Source organism: Microcaecilia unicolor, chromosome 4 (genome assembly GCF_901765095.1).
Source record: "Microcaecilia unicolor chromosome 4, aMicUni1.1, whole genome shotgun sequence".
Classification (NCBI taxonomy): Eukaryota; Metazoa; Chordata; class Amphibia; order Gymnophiona; family Siphonopidae; genus Microcaecilia; species Microcaecilia unicolor.
In genome coordinates this window covers 170,020,757-170,040,848 of record NC_044034.1, presented here as the reverse complement: position 1 = coordinate 170,040,848, position 20,092 = coordinate 170,020,757, and the positions used below count along the sequence as shown (strand labels likewise).

At 48.0% G+C, this 20,092-nt stretch overlaps 1 protein-coding gene across 1 annotated transcript in view; it reads left to right on the top strand.

Annotated features, from left to right (window-relative positions):
- The window catches only part of FNBP4 (formin binding protein 4), a 146,411-nt gene that overhangs the window by 45,383 nt on the left and 80,936 nt on the right, over window positions 1-20,092 (top strand). The window contains 1 exon segment of the mRNA XM_030200946.1: window positions 1,845-1,992. Within this exon segment, the coding sequence (XP_030056806.1) occupies window positions 1,845-1,992 (148 nt within the window).

The following is a 20,092-nucleotide window of genomic DNA, read 5'->3' as shown; positions in this document are numbered from 1 at the left end:
CTGTTCTTTTGGGGCAATTTCTCCAAATGGATTAGTTTTGTGTATAAATGTACCAAAAGGCAATTTATAACACTAAGTAAAGCCACAATCAAATATTGCCAAATACGTGGACAAGGCCCCCCTGAAAACCCAGACAGTAAATAAAAAAAGGTGGAGAAAAAAAAGCCTCAAACTTTAGGACAGTGTTAAACAACACTTAGGGGCTCATTTTCAAAAGAGAAAAACGTCCAAAAAGTGTTATAAAGCACCATTTGGACGTTTTTCTTTTCAAAACATCCAAATTGGTATTTTCAAAGCCTGTTTTGCAGACGTTTATGCAATTCGTTTGTAATGCATCCAAATCACAAGGGGGTGAGTCAAGGTGTTTTGAAGGTGGGATTAGGGTGTGCCTAATACTTTGGACGTTTTACAGGCATAATGGAACAAAACCAAAATGTCTAGGGCTGAAACCTCTGTGTTTTGGTCTAGGCCTGTTTTCAGAATGAATAATCAACAAAGCAGATCGTTATGAAAAAATGTAATAAATATTAAAAATTATGTACAGTACAGCCTGACACAGGCCGTGTTTCGCTCAGCAGGGCTGCTTCAGGAGCTACAAAACAGATAAAATGACGTCATTTTATCTGTTTTGTACCCCCTAAAGCAGCCCTGCTGGGCGAAACACGGCCTGTGTCAGGCTGTACTGTACATAATTTTTAATATCTATTAATAAATTACATTTTTTTCATAATCTGCTTTGTTTTATTTTCCGTCTTGGAGTTTGCAGGCCGTCTGCCCTTTTGCTTTCAGAATGAATAAGGCACAAAAAGGTGCTCTAAATGATCAGAAAACCACTGGAGGGAATCGGGGGTGCCCCCCTCCCCAAAAAATATATGAATAAAATTATGACTTACCAGCTTCTGACAACCTCAGATGTTAGTCAGGTCTGTTAGAGCAGCATGCAGGTCCCTGGAGTAGTGTAGGTGGTCTGTGCTGTGCACTATGGAGTGGGTAACTCTATCTCCCTCTACCTGCCACACTTGTGGTGAAAACTGTGACCCCCCCCCCCCCCAAAGTCACCAGAAACCTACTGTACCCACATTTAGGTGACCCCTTCACCCATAAGTGCTATTGTATTGGTGTACAGTGGGGGACAGTGTGCATTGGGTGGGTTTTGGAGGGCTCAGGAAAAAAGATAGGGGTGCAAAGTTGAAATGCGTACCTGGGAGCATTTTTACTAAGTGCACAGAAGTGCACTCTAGGGTGCCCAATTGCACTCTGGGATGTCTGGGGGACCAGTCTACTAAATATGTTGGCTACTCCTACATCCCAGTGGCATGAATTTCTACGCTTTGCACTTATTTTGGTTTTTTTTTTTTTTGAAAATGAACCAAAAAAAACAAAATGTCGAAAGTACAAAACCTTGTATGAAACAGTATTTTCGTGGGGGAAAAAAGACATTTTTCTTTTTCGAAAATGACCTTCTTTCCTCGGAGTTTTGGATGATTTGTGCAAAACATTCAAAATTAGACTTGGACATCATATCAAAAATGCCCCTCCACGTCTGCAGCTGCCTTCAATACTATCATTGGCAAAAAAAGCTCCACCATATACCGTTGTGGAAAGGTTTTTGCATCTGCTTTTTCATCAGGATCTTTCATATGGCTTGGTTCCTATTGGAGAAATAAGATGAGGTGGGGTGCATTCACTATACACCATGCCTTTTTGTAGCAGTGCATTGAATAATAGCATTGTGTGTCTTGTTTATCATTGCATATTGAATGGTAATGATGCACTCTGCAGGTGTCGTCGCACATCAGATGGTATTAACCTTGCAAATGTATGTGGGTTTTTTTTCCTACCAGTGGGGGTTGAAATGGGAGATTGGCAAGAAGTCTGGGATGAAAACACTGGATGCTTTTATTATTGGAACATTCAAACAAACGAGGTTACCTGGGAGCTCCCACAGTACCTGGCAACGCAAGTCCAAGGAATGCAGGATTATAGGCAAAGGTAAGAATAGTTTGACTTAAAGTTGGATGAGCACGTGTAACTTTTGCTGTGCTTTAGTGGGTTGCAGTAGAGTATATTAAGAGCATGGGAGCTTTTTTTTTTTTTTTTTTTTTTTTTTACTTTTACAAAATGCCTAGCCACCAGCCTGGGTTACCCTGCGGCCACGCAGAGGCTCTATCCCCATTGCAGCTCAGGTCCACCTGAACCTGCCGCTTGTGCTCTACATTAGCACCCTCCTCCCACCAACTGGGTCACAACCGCCTTTGGGCGAGTCTCCCACTCTCTAATTATCCCCAGTGATTTATAGGTTTCTGGAGCAACACTCCCAGTAGTCCCACAGTTCCCAGAAATCACTCACAGACCCAACACACAAACCACCAGGATTCTTTTATCAGTCCAGACAGGTAGGGCGAACAAACAAACGTGTTTGTTCTCAGAATATGAACAGTGAACAGAAAGTGTGCAATCAGCAAACAATAACAGGTAACTGGAAATGGATCAATTAGAAAACTAAACATTTTTTACTTTCTAAAAAGTATCTGCAAAGATCAGGATATACAATTGTTCACTGAGCCTCAGCAAAGAGATACTTTTCTTTTCTTCCTGGCTAGGACTGAAGCAACAGCTAGCAACTGCTGGGTAACTTCAAACTCCAGGCCAATCAGAGCCCAAAACAACAACATTCAAAAAAAAAAGGTGGTTACATCACTACAGGCATTTCCTTTATCTGTGTGGAAGGGAAAAGTCAGTTCTTTGTAACAGCTTGAAACATAACATGCACCACCTGCTGGCCAAACTAGAGACATGCACTTCAAGAATCAATAAAGGCAATTCTACAGGCTTAAAACTCATTGCTGCTTCACAATTACTAAGCTGCATGCCTTCATATCCTACCAGCAGGACTGGTTCAAGCCATGAGCAAGATGAGGCACTGGCTCAGAACACCAAAGCTCGAGGGTGCAAAAAGCCTGCCTCTGTGGCTCAGCCTTCACAATGTGGCAAGAGCCTGTTTTGCTTTTTGATGCTGTGCTTTTTTTCTCTTCTCTCAAGCACTGCTGTGAGTTAATGGTTTAACGTTTTTATTGAAGACAGAGCAAAGTAAACAACTTCACATTGAGATGCACAACAGATAACATGAACTGTGTTCAACAGACAGTCCAGCCTCTAAACCCATCTTCAAATTATTCATCCTTTCTTCCCTCTCCCCAATTCCAAAAGACATCAAACTGTAACTTATTAAAGAAAGTCATTTCAAAAACATATATTAACAGCAAAATGTGATCCACCTTACAAGACTAATACAAATCCACCCGCCACTAATGGACTCTGCAGGTATTTAATAACTAATAGTGGTACAATGTCCTAGCTCGTCGGTTAACCCCACACCCAAAATCCCTAACAATGAGATCTGTATTAACATCGAAAGCCTATCTGTACCTTACCCCGTTCCCCCCCTCCCCCCCAGGAACCTTAGGGAACCAGAATTTAACAAAATAAGAAGCTCACCCTTCATTAAGGAGTAGACTGCGACCTCTAGGGCTTAGAATTTGTAGATAAGGACCCCAAATCGCTAGAAAAGTGGTTCTCTTCCTCTGTGAAAGCCTAGAATCTCCAGCCTCCCAAGATACCAACAAGTGCAGCTGGTTCCTCCAGTGCCAATATGCCAGAAGATCCTTAACAGTACAGTACTGGAAGATAACATTTCCTTGCTAATAGGCACATCTTGCGGAGCAACAGTATCTCAAAACGATTTTTACCTCTAAAGGCCCCCGGAATATCCAAGAGTAATTGTTCTACCGTTCCCAAAACAGAAATCCCCAGCTGCTGTTCCCAAAAGCATCAGACTTGACTCCAGAACCTCCCCAGAGCTGGGCAACTCCAAAACATACGTAGCAGAGTACCCGGGCTCCTCCCACACTTAAGACATTCTGGGCCTTGAGTCCTTCCCATATGCACCAGTTGCGATGAAGGCACATACCCTCTATAAATACAGCGATATGCACATTCAATCGGGCATCTGACACTAACAGAGAGATTCTTGCTACTGATTTGGATATATCCCACGACAACGCTGATGAGCCCAGCTCCCTCTCCCAAGCTCTCTTCAAGGGCTCATAGTCCCTGGGGGTTTGCCACTTAGTGCCTTAAGGAGCAGCGAGATGATCATCTTTACCTCTCCGATAGACTGAAAAAAGTCTTGTAACTTACTCCAGCGGAGTTCTCAGAGGTTTCCCAGGCAAGGAAGCAGCATAGTGTCTCACCTGCTGTATAGCAAATCTATTACCCCAGGAATCTCCAACCCGGCCCACCAATTCCTCACCTGAGAGGGGCTGCCCATCCTCGCCCACTAGATGTGCAAGACGTGTAATCCCCCACTGAGCCCACTCAACAAACTGATAACTAGACAGCCCAGGTAGAAATTCGCAATTACTACCTATGGTAAGCTGAGCTGTCGCAACCAGGTCTCCACAGAAGTGTCGGATAAGCACTCCCCACACTTCTCGGAGCGGCCGTAACATCACATTTGTACGTAAGCCCCCAGGAAGTTGTTGTGTTTTGTGATTTAATAACGAAAAGAACTGATAGGGTGCAAAATATGCAGTCTCTAAGACTGGGAGGGTATCCAGCTAAGTATCTAAACACCAATCTCCTAAATGTCACAACTGGCACACCTGATTATATAGCGCTAAGTTTGGCATACCTACCCCTCCTCGACTCCAGCCTCCTATTAAGTGCGAGAAGCGAATTCTAGGTTTCTTACCCCTCCAACAAAACTTCGACACTAATCTGTAGAAGCTCTTCAGATCTTTACGACGCAACCAAAGTGGCGCTATCTGTAAAGCATAAAGCCACTTAGGCAATAACATCATTTTAACCAAGTTCACTCTGCCCAATAATAATGGCATAACCTGCCAGCCTTGCAGCACACTTCGAGTCTCCTCCAACAACCAGGTGACATTAAGGTCATGTAGCGTTAATGTATTCATAGGTAACAAGATTCCTAAGTATTTAAAAGTTATGTGCTCTCCTCAAAGGAAAATCACCCCTCCAGCAACTCCAAACCTCCTCCGAAGAAGCTATAGCCTCAGATTTCCCTAAATTCAGACGTAGACCCGCATAGTCCCCATATTCCAAAAAGATCTCCAGTAAGGCCGCTAAGGACTCCCGTGGATTCGTTAAATGGACCAGAATGTCATCGGCGAAGGCAGTCACTTTAAAAACCTCCCTTCCCATCTCCACCCCTGCCACCGCCGGATGTTCCTCGATATCTCTTAATAGTGGGTCCAATGTCAATACGAATAAAAGAGGCGATAAAGGACAACCCTGTCAGGTTCCCCGGCTTATCTCAAAATCCTCCGTTTCAATCTCATTAACCGATATTCTAGCCTTCGGATTAGAGTATAAAGCTTTTATCCCTGATAGAAATCTACCCGAGAACCCATATTTCTGCTGTACTGCATATAAAAAAACTCCAATACACTCGATCAAAATCTTTCTCAGCGTCGAAGCTTACCAAGAGGGAATCTATATTCCCCCCGACGCCTGGCTTCTAATGAGGTCAAAACCTTCCAAACGTTTTTAGCAATCGTCCGTCCTCTCTCAAATCCTACTTGAGAGTCCTGTATTAGTTTTGGCAAAACACTCGATAATCTATTTGTCATAATCTTAGCCATCAGTTTCACCTCAGAATTTAACAACGAAATAGGCCTATAAGATTCGGCTAGTTTTGGATCTTTCCCCCTCTTGGGAATCACAATGATACAGGCAGTGTTCGGGGCAGGAGGCAGCTGTTCCTTATCTACTAAGACATTAAACTTATTTGTCAATGGTTCTACTATCTCCTCCCTCATGATTTTATAAAATTCCGCCCTATAACCATCCACCCCCGGTGCCTTAGCCAACACGCTCTGATTAATAGCTAAGCGTACCTCCTCTGCTGTTATAGGACAGTTAAGCCGCTGTTCATCTCACGGTGAAATCATTGGCAGCCTAAGTTGATTTAGATATAGATCCCCCAATAAGCCGCCTTCTTGTGGAGCCTCATACAGCCGTTTATAATAATTATAAAATATCTCACTGATATCACGATCTGTGTGAACTTGGTTTCCTTGGCTCGTCTTCATAGCTAAGATCCTAGCCCTGCCTTGCTTAGCCGCTACAAGACGTGCCATCAGCTAACCCCCTTTATTTCCATGTTTATAGAGTTGGTATCTATAATAAATCTGCGACTTCAAGGCCCTTTGATGAAGGAGTTCGTTTAAATCCGTTTGTAGAGTCAATAATTGCTGTCTATTCGCCGAGGAGGGTATCTGACCGTACCATCTCCTAGCGGTGCTTAATAATTGGCTCAACCGCAGTACTTCCCGATCTCTGGCCTTACGTTTACGGAACATATAGCTAATGATCTCACTGCGTAGTACTGCCTTAGCCGCCTCCCAATACAGTACCCGGTCTCCAACATGCCCTTCATTATGAAGCTTATAATCCTGCCAACACTTATGAATTGAGGCCTTAAATATCTGATCCCGATATAGCTCTATGGGAAATACCCATCGCCATTTTGTTCCCCTCACCTCCTTTTACGACCAGCATGATTAGAAATCACATAAGTTCCCAAAGCAGATCGCACAACCGACCCAAACAATTGATCTAAAATCAGCAAGTAATCAATACGAGCTTGTGTACTGTGTGCCCAGGAAAGAGGCGTATAATCCTTCTCCTGTGGGTGAAGTATCCGCCAAACATCCACTAGCCCCACCTGGTGACAGGAGGCAGCCCCCGAGCCTCCTGTCTAAGATCGTTCCTCCGAGGCCCTGTGCTACTACCAAAGGGTCCATCACCATGTTAAAATCACCTCCTACTATTATGGGCAAGGGAGCCCCCGCTAACAGTTTTGACGTGATCATCCTATAAAATTTCTGGTCATATTGGTTCGGGGAATACACATTCCCCAACATATTTTTTTTTGCGTTTAATACTAACCTCACATAGCAGGAATCTCCCTCCCGGGTCAACAAAATGGAAGTCCAACTTACCTACTACTCCTTTCCTAAACAAAATGGCAAACCCCCCCCCCCCCCCCCTTTTTTTTTCCCCTTGGGCTGCTGCGGACACACACACCCCACCTACCAGGTTTGTAATTTAGCATGTTCAGAATTTGATAAATGGGTTTCCTGAAGTATGGCAGTCTACTTTGTGTCGTTGCAGGTGCTGCAAAATCTTAGTTCGTTTAATAGGAGATGTGATGCCTCCTACGTTCCATGTAACCACTTTCAGAGACCCCTATATATATATATATATATATATATATGATTTTCTCCGAGGACAAGCAGGCTGCTTGTTCTCACTGATGGGTGACGTCCACGGCAGCCCCTCCAATCGGAATCTTCACTAGCAAAGTCCTTTGCTAGCCCTCGCGCACCCGCGCGCACCGCGCATGCGCGGCCGTCTTCCCGCCCGAAACCGGCTCCAGCCGGCCAGTCTTCTTTTGTCCGCACTCGGTACGGTCGTATTTTTCGCCGTGTCGAGCCCCGGAGAGTCGACCTCGCGCGTCCATATTGTTGAACGTGTTTTTTCTTCGGAAAAGCTTTTCTTCTACTCGGGAAGTGCTCCGGAACCCCTCCACCGGGTTCCGTTTCAATCCTCCCCGTATTTCCAGCTTTTGGCCCCGATAAGTTTTCTTTCGTCGTCGGGGTAGGCCTCTTTTCGGCCTCGGTCGAGATTTTCTCCCTCTAAAGTTTTTGGTGCTCTTTTTCCGTCATTTCGGACTTTGATTTCGCCGGCGTGATTTTTCCGCCCATGACATCGAAGCCTTCCAGCGGCTTCAAGAAGTGCACCCAGTGCGCCCGGGTTATCTCGCTCACTGATCGACACTCGTCGTGTCTTCAGTGTCTGGGGGCCGAGCACCGCCCTCAGAACTGTAGTCTGTGTTCCCTGCTTCAAAGGCGGACTCAGGTAGCGAGACTAGCCCAGTGGAACGTTTTGTTCTCGGGCTCTTCGTCGGCATCGGCACCGGGATCTTCGAGTGCATCGACGTCGTCAGCGTCCAGACCATCTTCCTCGGCCGCCCTTGCATCGAGTGCATCGAGGCATCGGGCCTCTGCATCGGCGCCGGTGGTACCGGGACCTCGTCTGCTGATGTCGTCGGACGGTGGTGCATCGTCAGGAGTGCAGGTGAGGGCTGTCCATTCCCCTGCTGGTGGCGGTGAGCCTTCGGGTGGGTCTCCTCCCACCCTGAGGGCTCCTGCGGTACAGCCCCCCCGAGACCGACCTTCTTCGGCCTCGGCCCCGAGGAAGCGACGGATGGATTCTACGTCCTCCTCGTCGGTGCCGGGGAGCTCCGGTGACATGCTTCGGAAGAAGTCCAAGAAGCATCGACACCGGTCTCCTCCCCGCGTCGGCACCGAGAGCTCTGGGTCGCCGAGGGATTCGGCACCCAGCAGGCATCGGCACCGAGAGGACCGCTCACCCTCTGTCCAAGAGGTGTCGATGCGCTCCACTCTGGACAGCCCGGAACAGCCTCCTCGCCCGGAACAGGTCCTGACGTCGACGCCTGCATCGACCTCACAGCCTTTCTCTGCAGCCGCTCTAAACGAGAGCCTCCGGGCCGTTCTCCCAGAGATTCTGGGAGAGCTGTTGCGCCCTACCCCTCCGGTACCGGCGGTGCTTGCGCCTCCGGTACCGTCGAGCGTGGCGCCGGCTGGCCCATCGCCCAGGTTGAGGTCCCCGACGTCGGTACCGCGTGCGGTGCCGGCAGCGGCCACCTCCCAGGAAGGCTCCCCGACTACGTCGGCGGAGGGAGCTTCGCCGATGCGGGCGAGGGAGTCTACCTCTCGACGCCCCCATCGTGGACGTGGCTCCACTGAGTCGAGCAGGGCGAGGTTGCAGACACAGGTTCGTGAACTTGTGTCTGACACCGAGGGTGAGGCCTCGTGGGAGGAAGAGGAAGATCCTAGATATTTCTCTGACGAGGAGTCTGAGGGTCTTCCTTCTGATCCCACTCCCTCTCCTGAAAGACAGCTTTCTCCTCCCGAGAGTCTGTCTTTTGCTTCCTTTGTCCGGGAGATGTCTACGGCCATCCCCTTCCCGGTGGTTGTGGAGGACGAGCCCAGGGCTGAAATGTTTGAGCTCCTGGACTATCCTTCTCCACCTAAGGAAGCGTCCACCGTTCCCTTGCACCATGTCCTAAAAAAGACATTGCTTGCGAACTGGACGAAACCCTTAACTAATCCCCACATTCCCAAGAAGATCGAGTCCCAGTACCGGATCCATGGGGACCCAGAGCTGATGCGCACTCAGTTGCCTCACGACTCTGGAGTTGTGGATTTGGCCCTAAAGAAGGCTAAGAGTTCTAGGGAACATGCTTCGGCGCCCCCGGGCAAGGACGCTAGAACCTTAGACTCCTTTGGGAGGAAGGCCTACCATTCCTCTATGCTCGTGTCCAAGATCCAGTCTTACCAGCTCTACACGAGCATACACATGCGGAACAATGTGCGGCAGTTGGCGGGCTTGGTTGATGCTCTTCCCCCTGAGCAAGCCAAGCCTTTTCAGGAGGTGGTCAGGCAGCTGAAGGCGTGCAGAAAATTCCTGGCCAGAGGAGTTTGACACTTTTGATGTTGCGTCCAGGGCCGCTGCTCAAGGTGTGGTGATGCGCAGGCTCTCATGGCTGCGTGCCGCCGACCTGGAAAATAGAATCCAGCAGCGGATTGCGGACTCGCCTTCGCGTGCGGACAACATTTTTGGCGAAAAAGTCGAACAGGTGGTAGAGTCTCTCCACCAGCGGGACACCGCATTCGACAAATTCGCCCGCCGGCAGCCTTCAGCTTCTACCTCTACAGGTAGACGATTTTTCGGGGGAAGGAAGACTGTTCCCTACTCTTCTGGCAAGCGTAGGTACAATCCTCCTTCCCGACAGCCTGCGGCCCAGGCTAAGCCCCAGCGCGCTCGCTCTCGTCAGCAGCGTGCGACTCAGCAAGGCCCCGCGGCTCCCCAGCAAAAGCAAGGGGCGAGCTTTTGACTGGCTCCAGCAGAGCATAGCCGACATCCAAGTGTCCGTGCCGGGCGACCTGCCAGTCGGAGGGAGGTTGAAAGCTTTTCACCAAAGGTGGCCTCTCATAACCTCCGATCAGTGGGTTCTGCAAATAGTCCGGCAGGGGTACACCCTCAATTTGACCTCAAAACCTCCAAATTGTCCACCGGGAGCTCAGTCTTACAGCTTCCAACACAAGAGGGTACTTGCAGAGGAACTCTCCGCCCTTCTCAGCGCCAATGCGGTCGAGCCCGTGCCATCCGGGCAAGAAGGGCTGGGATTCTATTCCAGGTACTTCCTTGTGGAAAAGAAAACAGGGGGGATGCGTCCCATCCTAGACCTAAGGGCCCTGAACAAATATCTCGTAAAAGAAAAGTTCAGGATGCTTTCCCTGGGCACCCTTCTCCCCATGATTCAGCAAAACGATTGGCTATGCTCTCTGGACTTGAAGGATGCCTACACACATATCCCGATACTGCCAGCTCACAGACAGTATCTGCGATTTCAGTTGGGCACACGCCACTTCCAGTACTGTGTGCTACCCTTTGGGCTCGCCTCTGCGCCCAGGGTGTTCACAAAGTGCCTAGCTGTGGTAGCAGCGGCACTTCGCAGGCTGGGAGTACATGTGTTCCCATATCTCGACGATTGGCTGGTGAAGAGCACGTCCGAGGCAGGAGCCCTGCAGTCCATGCAGATGACTATTCGCCTTCTGGAGCTACTGGGGTTTGTGATAAATTACCCAAAGTCCCATCTTCTTCCAGTGCAGAACCTCGAATTCATAGGAGCTCTGCTGGATTCTCGGACGGCTCGCGCCTATCTCCCAGAGACGAGAGCCAACAACTTGTTGTCCCTCGTCTCCCGGGTGCGAGCGTCCCAGCAGATCACAGCTCGGCAGATGTTGAGATTGCTGGGCCACATGGCCTCCACAGTTCATGTGACTCCCATGGCCCGCCTTCACATGAGATCTGCTCAATGGACCCTAGCCTCCCAGTGGTATCAGGCCGCTGGGGGTCTAGAGGACGTGATCCGCCTGTCCACGAGTTTTCTCGAATCCCTGTATTGGTGGACGATTTGGACCAATTTGACTCTGGGACGTCCCTTCCAAATTCCTCAGCCACAAAAAGTGCTGACCACGGATGCGTCTCTCCTGGGATGGGGAGCTCATGTCGATGGGCTCCACACTCAAGGAAGCTGGTCCCTCCAGGAACGCGATCTACAGATCAATCTTCTGGAGTTACGAGCGATCTGGAACGCTCTGAAGGCTTTCAGAGATCGGCTGTCCCACCAAATTATTCAAATTCAGACAGACAACCAGGTTGCCATGTATTATGTAAACAAGCAGGGGGGCACCGGATCTCGCCCCCTGTGTCAGGAAGCCGTCAGCATGTGGACCTGGGCTCGCCGGAACGGCATGGTGCTCCAAGCCACATATCTGGCAGGCGTAAACAACAGTCTGGCCGACAGGTTGAGCAGGAGTATGCAACCTCACGAGTGGTCGCTCAACTCCCGAGTGGTGCGCCAGATCTTCCAAGCGTGGGGCACCCCCTTGGTGGATCTCTTCGCATCTCGAGCAAACCACAAAGTCCCTCAGTTCTGTTCCAGGCTTCAGGCCACCGGCAGACTGGCATCGGATGCCTTCCTCCTCGATTGGGGGGAGGGCCTGCTGTATGCTTATCCTCCCATTCCTCTGGTGGGGAAGACTTTGTTGAAACTCAAGCAAGACCGAGGCACCATGATCCTGATTGCTCCTTTTTGGCCGCGTCAGATCTGGTTCCCTCTTCTTCTGGAGTTATCCTCCGAAGAACCGTGGAGATTGGAGTGTTTTCCGACCCTCATCACGCAGGACGAAGGGGCTCTTCTGCATCCCAACCTCCGGTCCCTGGCTCTCACGGCCTGGATGTTGAGGGCGTAGACTTTGCCTCTTTGGGTCTGCCAGAGGGTGTCTCCCGCATCTTGCTTGCTTCCAGGAAAGACTCCACTAAGAGAAGTTACTTCTTTCATTGGAGGAGGTTTGCCGTCTGGTGTGACAGCAAGGCCCTAGATCCTCGCTCTTGTCCTACACAGACCCTGCTTGAATACCTTCTGCACTTGTCTGAGTCTGGTCTCAAGACCAACTCTGTAAGAGTTCACCTTAGTGCAATCAGTGCATACCATTACCATGTGGAAGGTAAGCCGATCTCAGGACAGCCTTTAGTTGTTCGCTTTATGAGAGGTTTGCTTTTGTCAAAGCCCCCTGTCAAGCCTCCTACAGTGTCATGGGATCTCAATGTCGTTCTCACCCAGCTGATGAAACCTCCTTTTGAGCCACTGAATTCCTGCCATCTGAAGTACTTGACCTGGAAGGTCATTTTCTTGGTGGCAGTTACTTCAGCTCGTAGAGTCAGTGAGCTTCAGGCCCTGGTAGCCCAGGCCCCTTACACCAAATTTCATCACAACAGAGTAGTCCTCCGTACTCACCCTAAGTTTCTGCCAAAGGTCGTGTCGGAGTTCCATCTGAACCAGTCAATTGTCTTGCCAACATTCTTTCCCCGTCCTCATTCCTGCCCTGCTGAACGTCAGCTGCACACTTTGGACTGCAAGAGAGCATTGGCCTTCTACTTGGAGCGGACACAGCCCCACAGACAGTCCGCCCAATTGTTTGTTTCTTTTGACCCCAATAGGAGGGGAGTGGCTGTAGGGAAACGCACCATATCCAATTGGCTAGCAGATTGCATTTCCTTCACTTACGCCCAGGCGGGGCTGGCTCTTGAGGGTCATGTCACGGCTCATAATGTTAGAGCCATGGCTGCGTCGGTAGCCCACTTGAAGTCAGCCTCCATTGAAGAAATTTGCAAAGCTGCGACGTGGGCTTCTGTCCACACATTCACATCCCATTACTGCTGCAGCAGGATACCCGACGCGACAGTCGGTTCGGGCAGTCAGTTCTTCAGAACCTGTTTGGGCTTTAGGATCCAACTCCACCCCCCGAGGGCCCTGTTTGTTCTGTTCCAGGCTGCACTCTCAGTTAGTTGGTAAATTTTTTAGGTCAATCTCAGTTATGTCCTCGCCGTTGCGAGGCCCAATTGACCTTGGTTGTTGTTTTGAGTGAGCCTGGGGGCTAGGGATACCCCATCAGTGAGAACAAGCAGCCTGCTTGTCCTCGGAGAAAGCGAATGCTACATACCTGTAGAAGGTATTCTCCGAGGACAGCAGGCTGATTGTTCTCACAAACCCGCCCGCCTCCCCTTTGGAGTTGAGTCTTCCCTTGAAGTGTATTGTCTTGCTACATACTGGACTGGCCGGCTCGAGCCGGTTTCGGGCGGGAAGATGGCCGCGCATGCGCGGTGCGCGCGGGCGCGCGAGGGCTAGCAAAGGACTTTGCTAGTGAAGATTCCGATTGGAGGGGCTGCCGTGGACGTCACCCATCAGTGAGAACAATCAGCCTGCTGTCCTCGGAGAATACCTTCTACAGGTATGTAGCATTCGCTTAATCACACCAGATATATACCATTCCTGCAATAGAGGGGGGCGTCCCAGCCACCCCCCCATCCTCCCTAGTGAACTTCCATTTCTGTCACCTAAACCCCTCCATCATAGTCCCCCAGGTTCCTGACCCGCCCTATCTCCAAACTCCCCCTTGTAACCCCCAAGTCCCTATACGAGACCACGCTTAACACCACTCACCCCCAACCCCTCTTTTAAACAGAACTCAGAAACATCCTGACTTCCCCAATGGCTCCCCAACTGTTCAGACCGCAATATGTCCATTTGTCAGATTTAAAAAAAAAAAACCCTCTCAGCACAGTTCCAATGTAGCCTCTAGATCTCCGGTTGGTATCATCCTCACAGCCCGCTACCAGCAAAGGCCTTGGGAACTCATACATCTGTTGTTCCCAGATTATGGGCCAATCCAACTGCATCAAATATCCATCTTAATTCCAAAGGCACAGGGCAGTGGCGTAGCCAGAAAACCAATTTTGGGTGGGCCTGAGCCCAAAGTGGGTGGCACAAAAGTTTCTCTGCCTCGCCCTACCTTCACCTCAAAGTATAAATACTTTAGCTAATAAGGATCCTCAAACTCTGTCAGCTGAAGACTTCCTCTGAAAGTGGCCAGAACTTCCTTTTACCAAGCTTGGCAGGCAGTAGCAACATCCCAAAGCGGGCACCCCTTGCATCCTTAGTTGTCAGTAACTCAAAGATGCTGTTGCCAACTGCAGAGCTTGGTAGAAGGGAGTTCTGACTGCCTTTGGAGGAGGTCCTCAGCTGGGATGCTTGGGGAGCCCCACCAGCTATAAAGCAAGGGTAAGGGCCAGTGTTAGACATGCTCTGGCCCAGGTCAGAAAATAAAGGAGGGCACTCTCTTCCCTGCCTCCCTTCCGATTTCTGTACCTGCCATTACTATCACACTGACAGACCCTCACCAAAAACAGAACAAGGGATCACAAGTTAGAAATAAAAATATTTACACAAAAATTGAATTGAGAACCCCAAGAAGTTAAACTTAACATGTACTACAACCCTGGAGAAAAAAATAAAAATGCATTTCCTTTCTACTGAACACAATGCAAAGACATTTGCTATGCACTTTTCACAAAGCTAACGTATTCCATTTAAACATTCAAAATAAAATGCTTTTTTCTACCTTTGATGTCTGGACATTTTATTTTTCCATTATATTGCTTCTAATTTCCTGTCTGTCTACTAATTCTCCTTCAAGTGACTGCTGTCCATTTGTCTTTTCTCCTCTCTACTGTCTATTCCCTCACTACATCTACCTCTGACATACTGATCATTCCTTTTTAACTCTTTCCTCCTTTTTTTTTCTGCCTCTGTCAACTCAAATTTTACTCTTTCTCGCCTTTCTCCTTCTTTTTACTTTACAGCTGCCTATCAGATCATCATCTTCTCTCACCCACTACCTCTCCCATTACCCAACTCACTCCTCCAGCCATTCCCTTTCATCTTTAATCTACTCCCCATTACTATATTTCTATCCTTTGTAATCACTATCCTCTCATCCATTTCCTTGCTACCCTCTTCCACATGGTTCCACCATTCCCAGCATCTTCCTCCATCCACCCTTCTAGCTCAGTATCTACTCCCTTTCTTCCCTCCCTGCTCTCGTAGCCCAACATCTCCCTGTCCCTTCTCTTCCCTCCTCCCCTGTCCCCCATGGTCCAGCATTTCTCCCTCTCTCTTCCCTCACTCCCATTGTCTGGCATTTCTCCATCATTCTCATTTGCTCCTGGATCCAATATCTCCCTCTCTATCATGAATCTCCCTTGCCTCTCATCCAACCCCATGTCCTACATATCACCCCCCCTCTCCCATTGTCCACATCCTTCTTTCCCCCTCCCTTGTACCCCAGATCCAATATCTGTCTTCCCCCTCCCTCCCATGCAGCATTCTCTTCCTTCCTCCACCATGTCCAACATTTCTGCCTCTCTCCCACTGTCCACCATCTCTGACTCCCCCTCCCTTGTGCCCTAGGTCCACTATCTCTTTCTCCTCCTCCCAAATAACATCTCTCCCTTCCTCCCATCCACTGTCATGCCCAACATTTCTCCCTCTCTTCTCCGTGCACCATCTCTCCCTCCCCTCCACCCCCATATACAAGATTTCTCCCTTTCTTGCCCCCATCTACCCCTTTGTCTCTCTCCCTTCCTCCCCTCCACCCTCATGCACCCTCTCTCCCACCCCTTCACCTCTGTGTCCAACACTTCTCCCTGTGTTCTCCCTCCCCCTCCATGCAACATTTCTCCTTCTCCATCCACCCCATATCTCTTGTCCCTATCCCCCTCTCCCTCCAGGCAGCATTTCTCCCTCTCCTCCCACTATATACAACTGATTTCCCCCTTTGCTCCGCTGCCTGCTTGGTACCTGGCTATGCGCACTTCTCCCCAGGCTCCGCTTTGCTGCATGATCGTCGCTCCCTGCATTCTTCTTCTTCCTTAGCGTCCCTCCGGACCGGACCAGGATTGGACTGATGGGTTGTGCTCGCCTACCAGCAGGTGGAGACTGAGAAAAAACTCTGCCTCTAGAGAGCCAATAGGAGCCCTGGCCATGTGACCTTAGCCTCAGTATTTTCTCAGTCTCCCAGCAGGTAGGAAGTGAGCCCATTAGTCTCTCTCCTTTTCTCTTTAGATATTACAGATATTTGTGATAATTCTTCTGTGCCTGGAATCTTATTTAGAGGCTTGACAGGGTTTCCTTTCTCTTCTTTCTTTGACAGCCTCGGGGGTGTTAAACTCGGGTGTCTCGAGTCCACCCCCCTTCCTCCCCATCTCCCTGGCTTAGCAGGGAAGGGCCGTCCCTTTCTCTGGAAAGGTGTACCGTCTTTGGGAGAGGCAGCCACTTTTAACAGGTAGCTGCTTTAAAAGAATTAAATCAAATAAAAGGAAATTCAAAGAAGCAGCCTTTCTTTCCCCAGACTTCTAACGAGCAGGCAGCTCCAGTGTTTTATTATGATTGAGGGGTTATAAAAAAAAAAAAACAGAAGAAAATAATTCAGTATCTGTGACTTTAAACAGCGATTTTTCTCGTCAGATTTAATTTCCTCCATTTTCTTGCGTTTTGGCGGCGGCAGTTTAAAAAAAAAAAGAAAAAAAGAAAGGTGCGAACCGCGTAAGCGCGGCCACCTGTTTTTTCCGATATGGCTTAAAAGTTCAAACAGCTGCTGTCGGTCAGCGTCGCGCAGTTCACGCAGCCGGAACGTGTAAATTTTGCTCTCCCTTCAAGGTTTCTTCGGGTCCGGTGCTGCCTTCAGTTTTTTCGGGGCCTTTTTCGCCGGCTGTTGTTTCTTCGCCGTTCCACTGGGCTCCGCTTGTTCGGAGGTGTCGGGCGCGCTGTCGACGATCGCCACAGGGCCAGTGGAGCGAACGGCGGCCATTTTGTTTCTCCCTCCATCTTATCAGTCGGGGATCTCTCTGCTGAAGGTAAGGCTGCAGTTCATAGAGCAGTTCGGCTCCAAGATGTGTACACTTTTGTATGTGCTGAACGGCGTATTCTAAAATGCTCTTCACATCAGCAGGCAATATTTGGTTGAAAGGGGGCTCCTTTCATATATGGATATATAACAAGCTTTTCTTCTTTTAAATTTCTATGTATCACGGGGCTGTTAACACTAGTTTTTTCTGGTGCTCAGTCATTTTTCATTGCCTGGTGGAAAATCTACATCTTATCATAATATCATAATTCATTTCAAGCATTTTCCTCAATAGCTGTAGTATTATACAGTGTTTTAAGAACTTTAGAAACTTTCTCTATAGGCATAGAGTAAATTTCTGTCTTTCTCATTCCCTGGTGAATAGGACTACGTTGTCTAAGAGTCAATTGATTGGTACTTTGCAATTCTGACCATAATATCTTAGTTCCTTTCAAGCATTTTACTCCATGCCTATGATGTTATATAGTGTTTTAAGAACTTAACAGACACTCTCAATGGCTGTAGTGTTATACAGTGTTTTCTTTTTCCGACTTTAAGAAGCCTTCTCTAGAGGCATACAGTATATTGTTCAGATGCCATGGGGATATATCAGCTCTTTCATATTCTCTGAGGGACAGTCCTGTCTACCAAGCTCCCAGTCACTCAGCTGCCTTAGCAGGCATGCTTTATTCATGTCTTCCCTTCTTTTCCAACTGCCTTGAAGCCTCTCATATTTCATTTTAGCTTTCTTCTGGTTTTTACAGGACATATGGTCACTTAGAGAATAAAGTCATCCTTTCACTTAAAGATAGTGGACGGTCCTCAAACCATCTACTCGTGTTTGTCTCTACTCTATCAGTTCAGCATTGGCAGATTATAAACATCCTGGTTTGGTCCAGTATGCCTATACATACCATCTGCTATCTCTTCCTCTTCCTTAGAGACCTGATGTTATATCAAGCTTTCTTGAATTCAGATACAGTCTTGTCTACACCGCCTTCACCAAGTGGCTGTGGCACAACTTCACTTTTTTCGTTACAGGTAATTTCCAAGTTTGTCCTTTTTCATTTTCATTCTATGCGCCTTCACTCCAGAGTGTTCTTTCAATTGGAAGGGGATTCACTCACTTCCTGTGTATTTATACCATAGGTACATAAGTATGGTTATGCTGGGTAAGGCCTAAAGTCCATTAAGTCCAGCATTCATATCTAATGGGCATAGGTACATAAGTTTTGCCATTCTGGGGAAGCTCAAATGTCCACCTTTCTACAGCCAGAACAGCATTAAAGAAAAAAAAAAAAAAAAAAAAAACCTCTCACGAGAGTATCGAACAGAAATCTCTGCTCCAAAAGCAAGGCTTTGCAGTAATTCTGCAAACTAACGCATACAATATTTGCCATGGTTGTTCACCACTAGGAACACCGGGGACCCTGGGCCTAGGTTCGGTGTTTTAACCTGAAACAAGCTCAACATTCATATCTATTGGGTGTGAGTCTGGTACTACTAAACATTTCTAGAGCGCTACTAGGGTTACGCAGCGCTGTACAAATTAACAAAGAAGGACGTTCCCTGCTCAAAGGAGCTTACAATCTACATCTCAGTGAGGGAGGACGCATGACCGTGGTACGTGGATTAGTGGTATGTGGATTAGGGAGATCCAAGAAATTACAGGCCGGTGAATCAGACGTTCATACTGGGACAATTTTTTTTTTCTGTCCGGAGCGTACTACCATAGCTGGTGGACTCCTATATTCAGAACTTTCTATATTCAGAACTTACCCAACTATGGAACGCCATAGAGATAGGGTTGGAGTTTGTAGCCCTATTTAACTGGTGTCCTTGGTCACCCTTCCTCTTCTCCTCAGGATCCAGAGAATGGCTAGTTTTTTGCTTATGCATTAACCGGTCATTTTCAGCAGTACTCTCTCTTCCGTTCTTTTATAGATCTAAGAGGATGTTCATTGCGCTCTTAGGGTCATTTCATTCTTACCTAGACGACTGCCTAATTGGAGAAAGTCTTATCAGCAGAGTTCTCAGGTCACGCATCGGGTGTTGCATTTCTTACAGTCTCTAGGTTGGGTGGTGATTGTAGCCAGGCCTCTCATTTGATCTCTCATTTGATCTCTCATCAGATATCTCTGATTTTCTCTTTGTTTAGTCAGGTTGGCGCACAGTCTTTTGTCTCCTCTGCAATCATCCCAGTTTATATTTTTCTTGGTGACCTTGGGCCTTCGGCCATTTCCTCGCTCTATTCTGCAGAATGCAATTTTACTTTCTAATACCCAAGAAGGAATTTTCCTTCATCCTATTGCGAATCTCAGGGTCATCAATCGCGCTATTTAAGTGTCATCTAGTTATCTCAAGAACCTTAGTTCTGTCATTGGGATGCTTCGTGCAGTACACTTTTTGGCAGAAGCTTTTTTGTATATATTTTTTTTTTTTTTCTGGGGGACCTCAGCAATTCGTTTTACCTTCGGGTGAATTTTGTTTTCCCTACTGACAAACAAGGCGGAGAGAGCTATGTTGGTCCTTGCCATGGCAATGGGTTATGTCATCCGCCAAGGAGGAGTTAAGAGTATACTCTTGAGTTTGTACTCATTTTTTCTTAGTTGTGTCACCCTGCATTTAGGTGAATGGACTCTCATTTTTTCAGCCTTACTTCCTCACTGCGACACTTCAGGGCTATCTCTTTTTGCCTTCAGGCTCACGAACATTTCTTGCTTCTTCCGTTCAGCAACAGTCTTGACGGAGACAGGGACAGATGCCAACGTCCAGCAGGGGTTTTTCAGCCTTCTTTATGCGTTTCTTCCATCATCTCACTAGGTGTTTACGCAGAACCAAGGCACCCTTCTACATCCGGACCCCCAGTCACTCAAACTTATGGCGTGGTTACTGGGTCTGCAACATCTTTGATATTTTCGCAGGAAGTACTTCAAGTTTTAATTGCTTCCAGACAGAAATCTACATTAAAGTCCTATGAATCAAAGTGGCGACGGTTCACTCTGTGGTACTCCTCTCGCCACTTCATTCCACAAACAGTATCCATTTTGCATGTTTTGGAATATCTTCTGCATCTTGCGAAATCTTGTCTGTCTTACTCATCCATTAGAGTTCATTTGGCAGCTCTATCAGTGATGCATGATACTGTTGACAACCGCACGCTTATG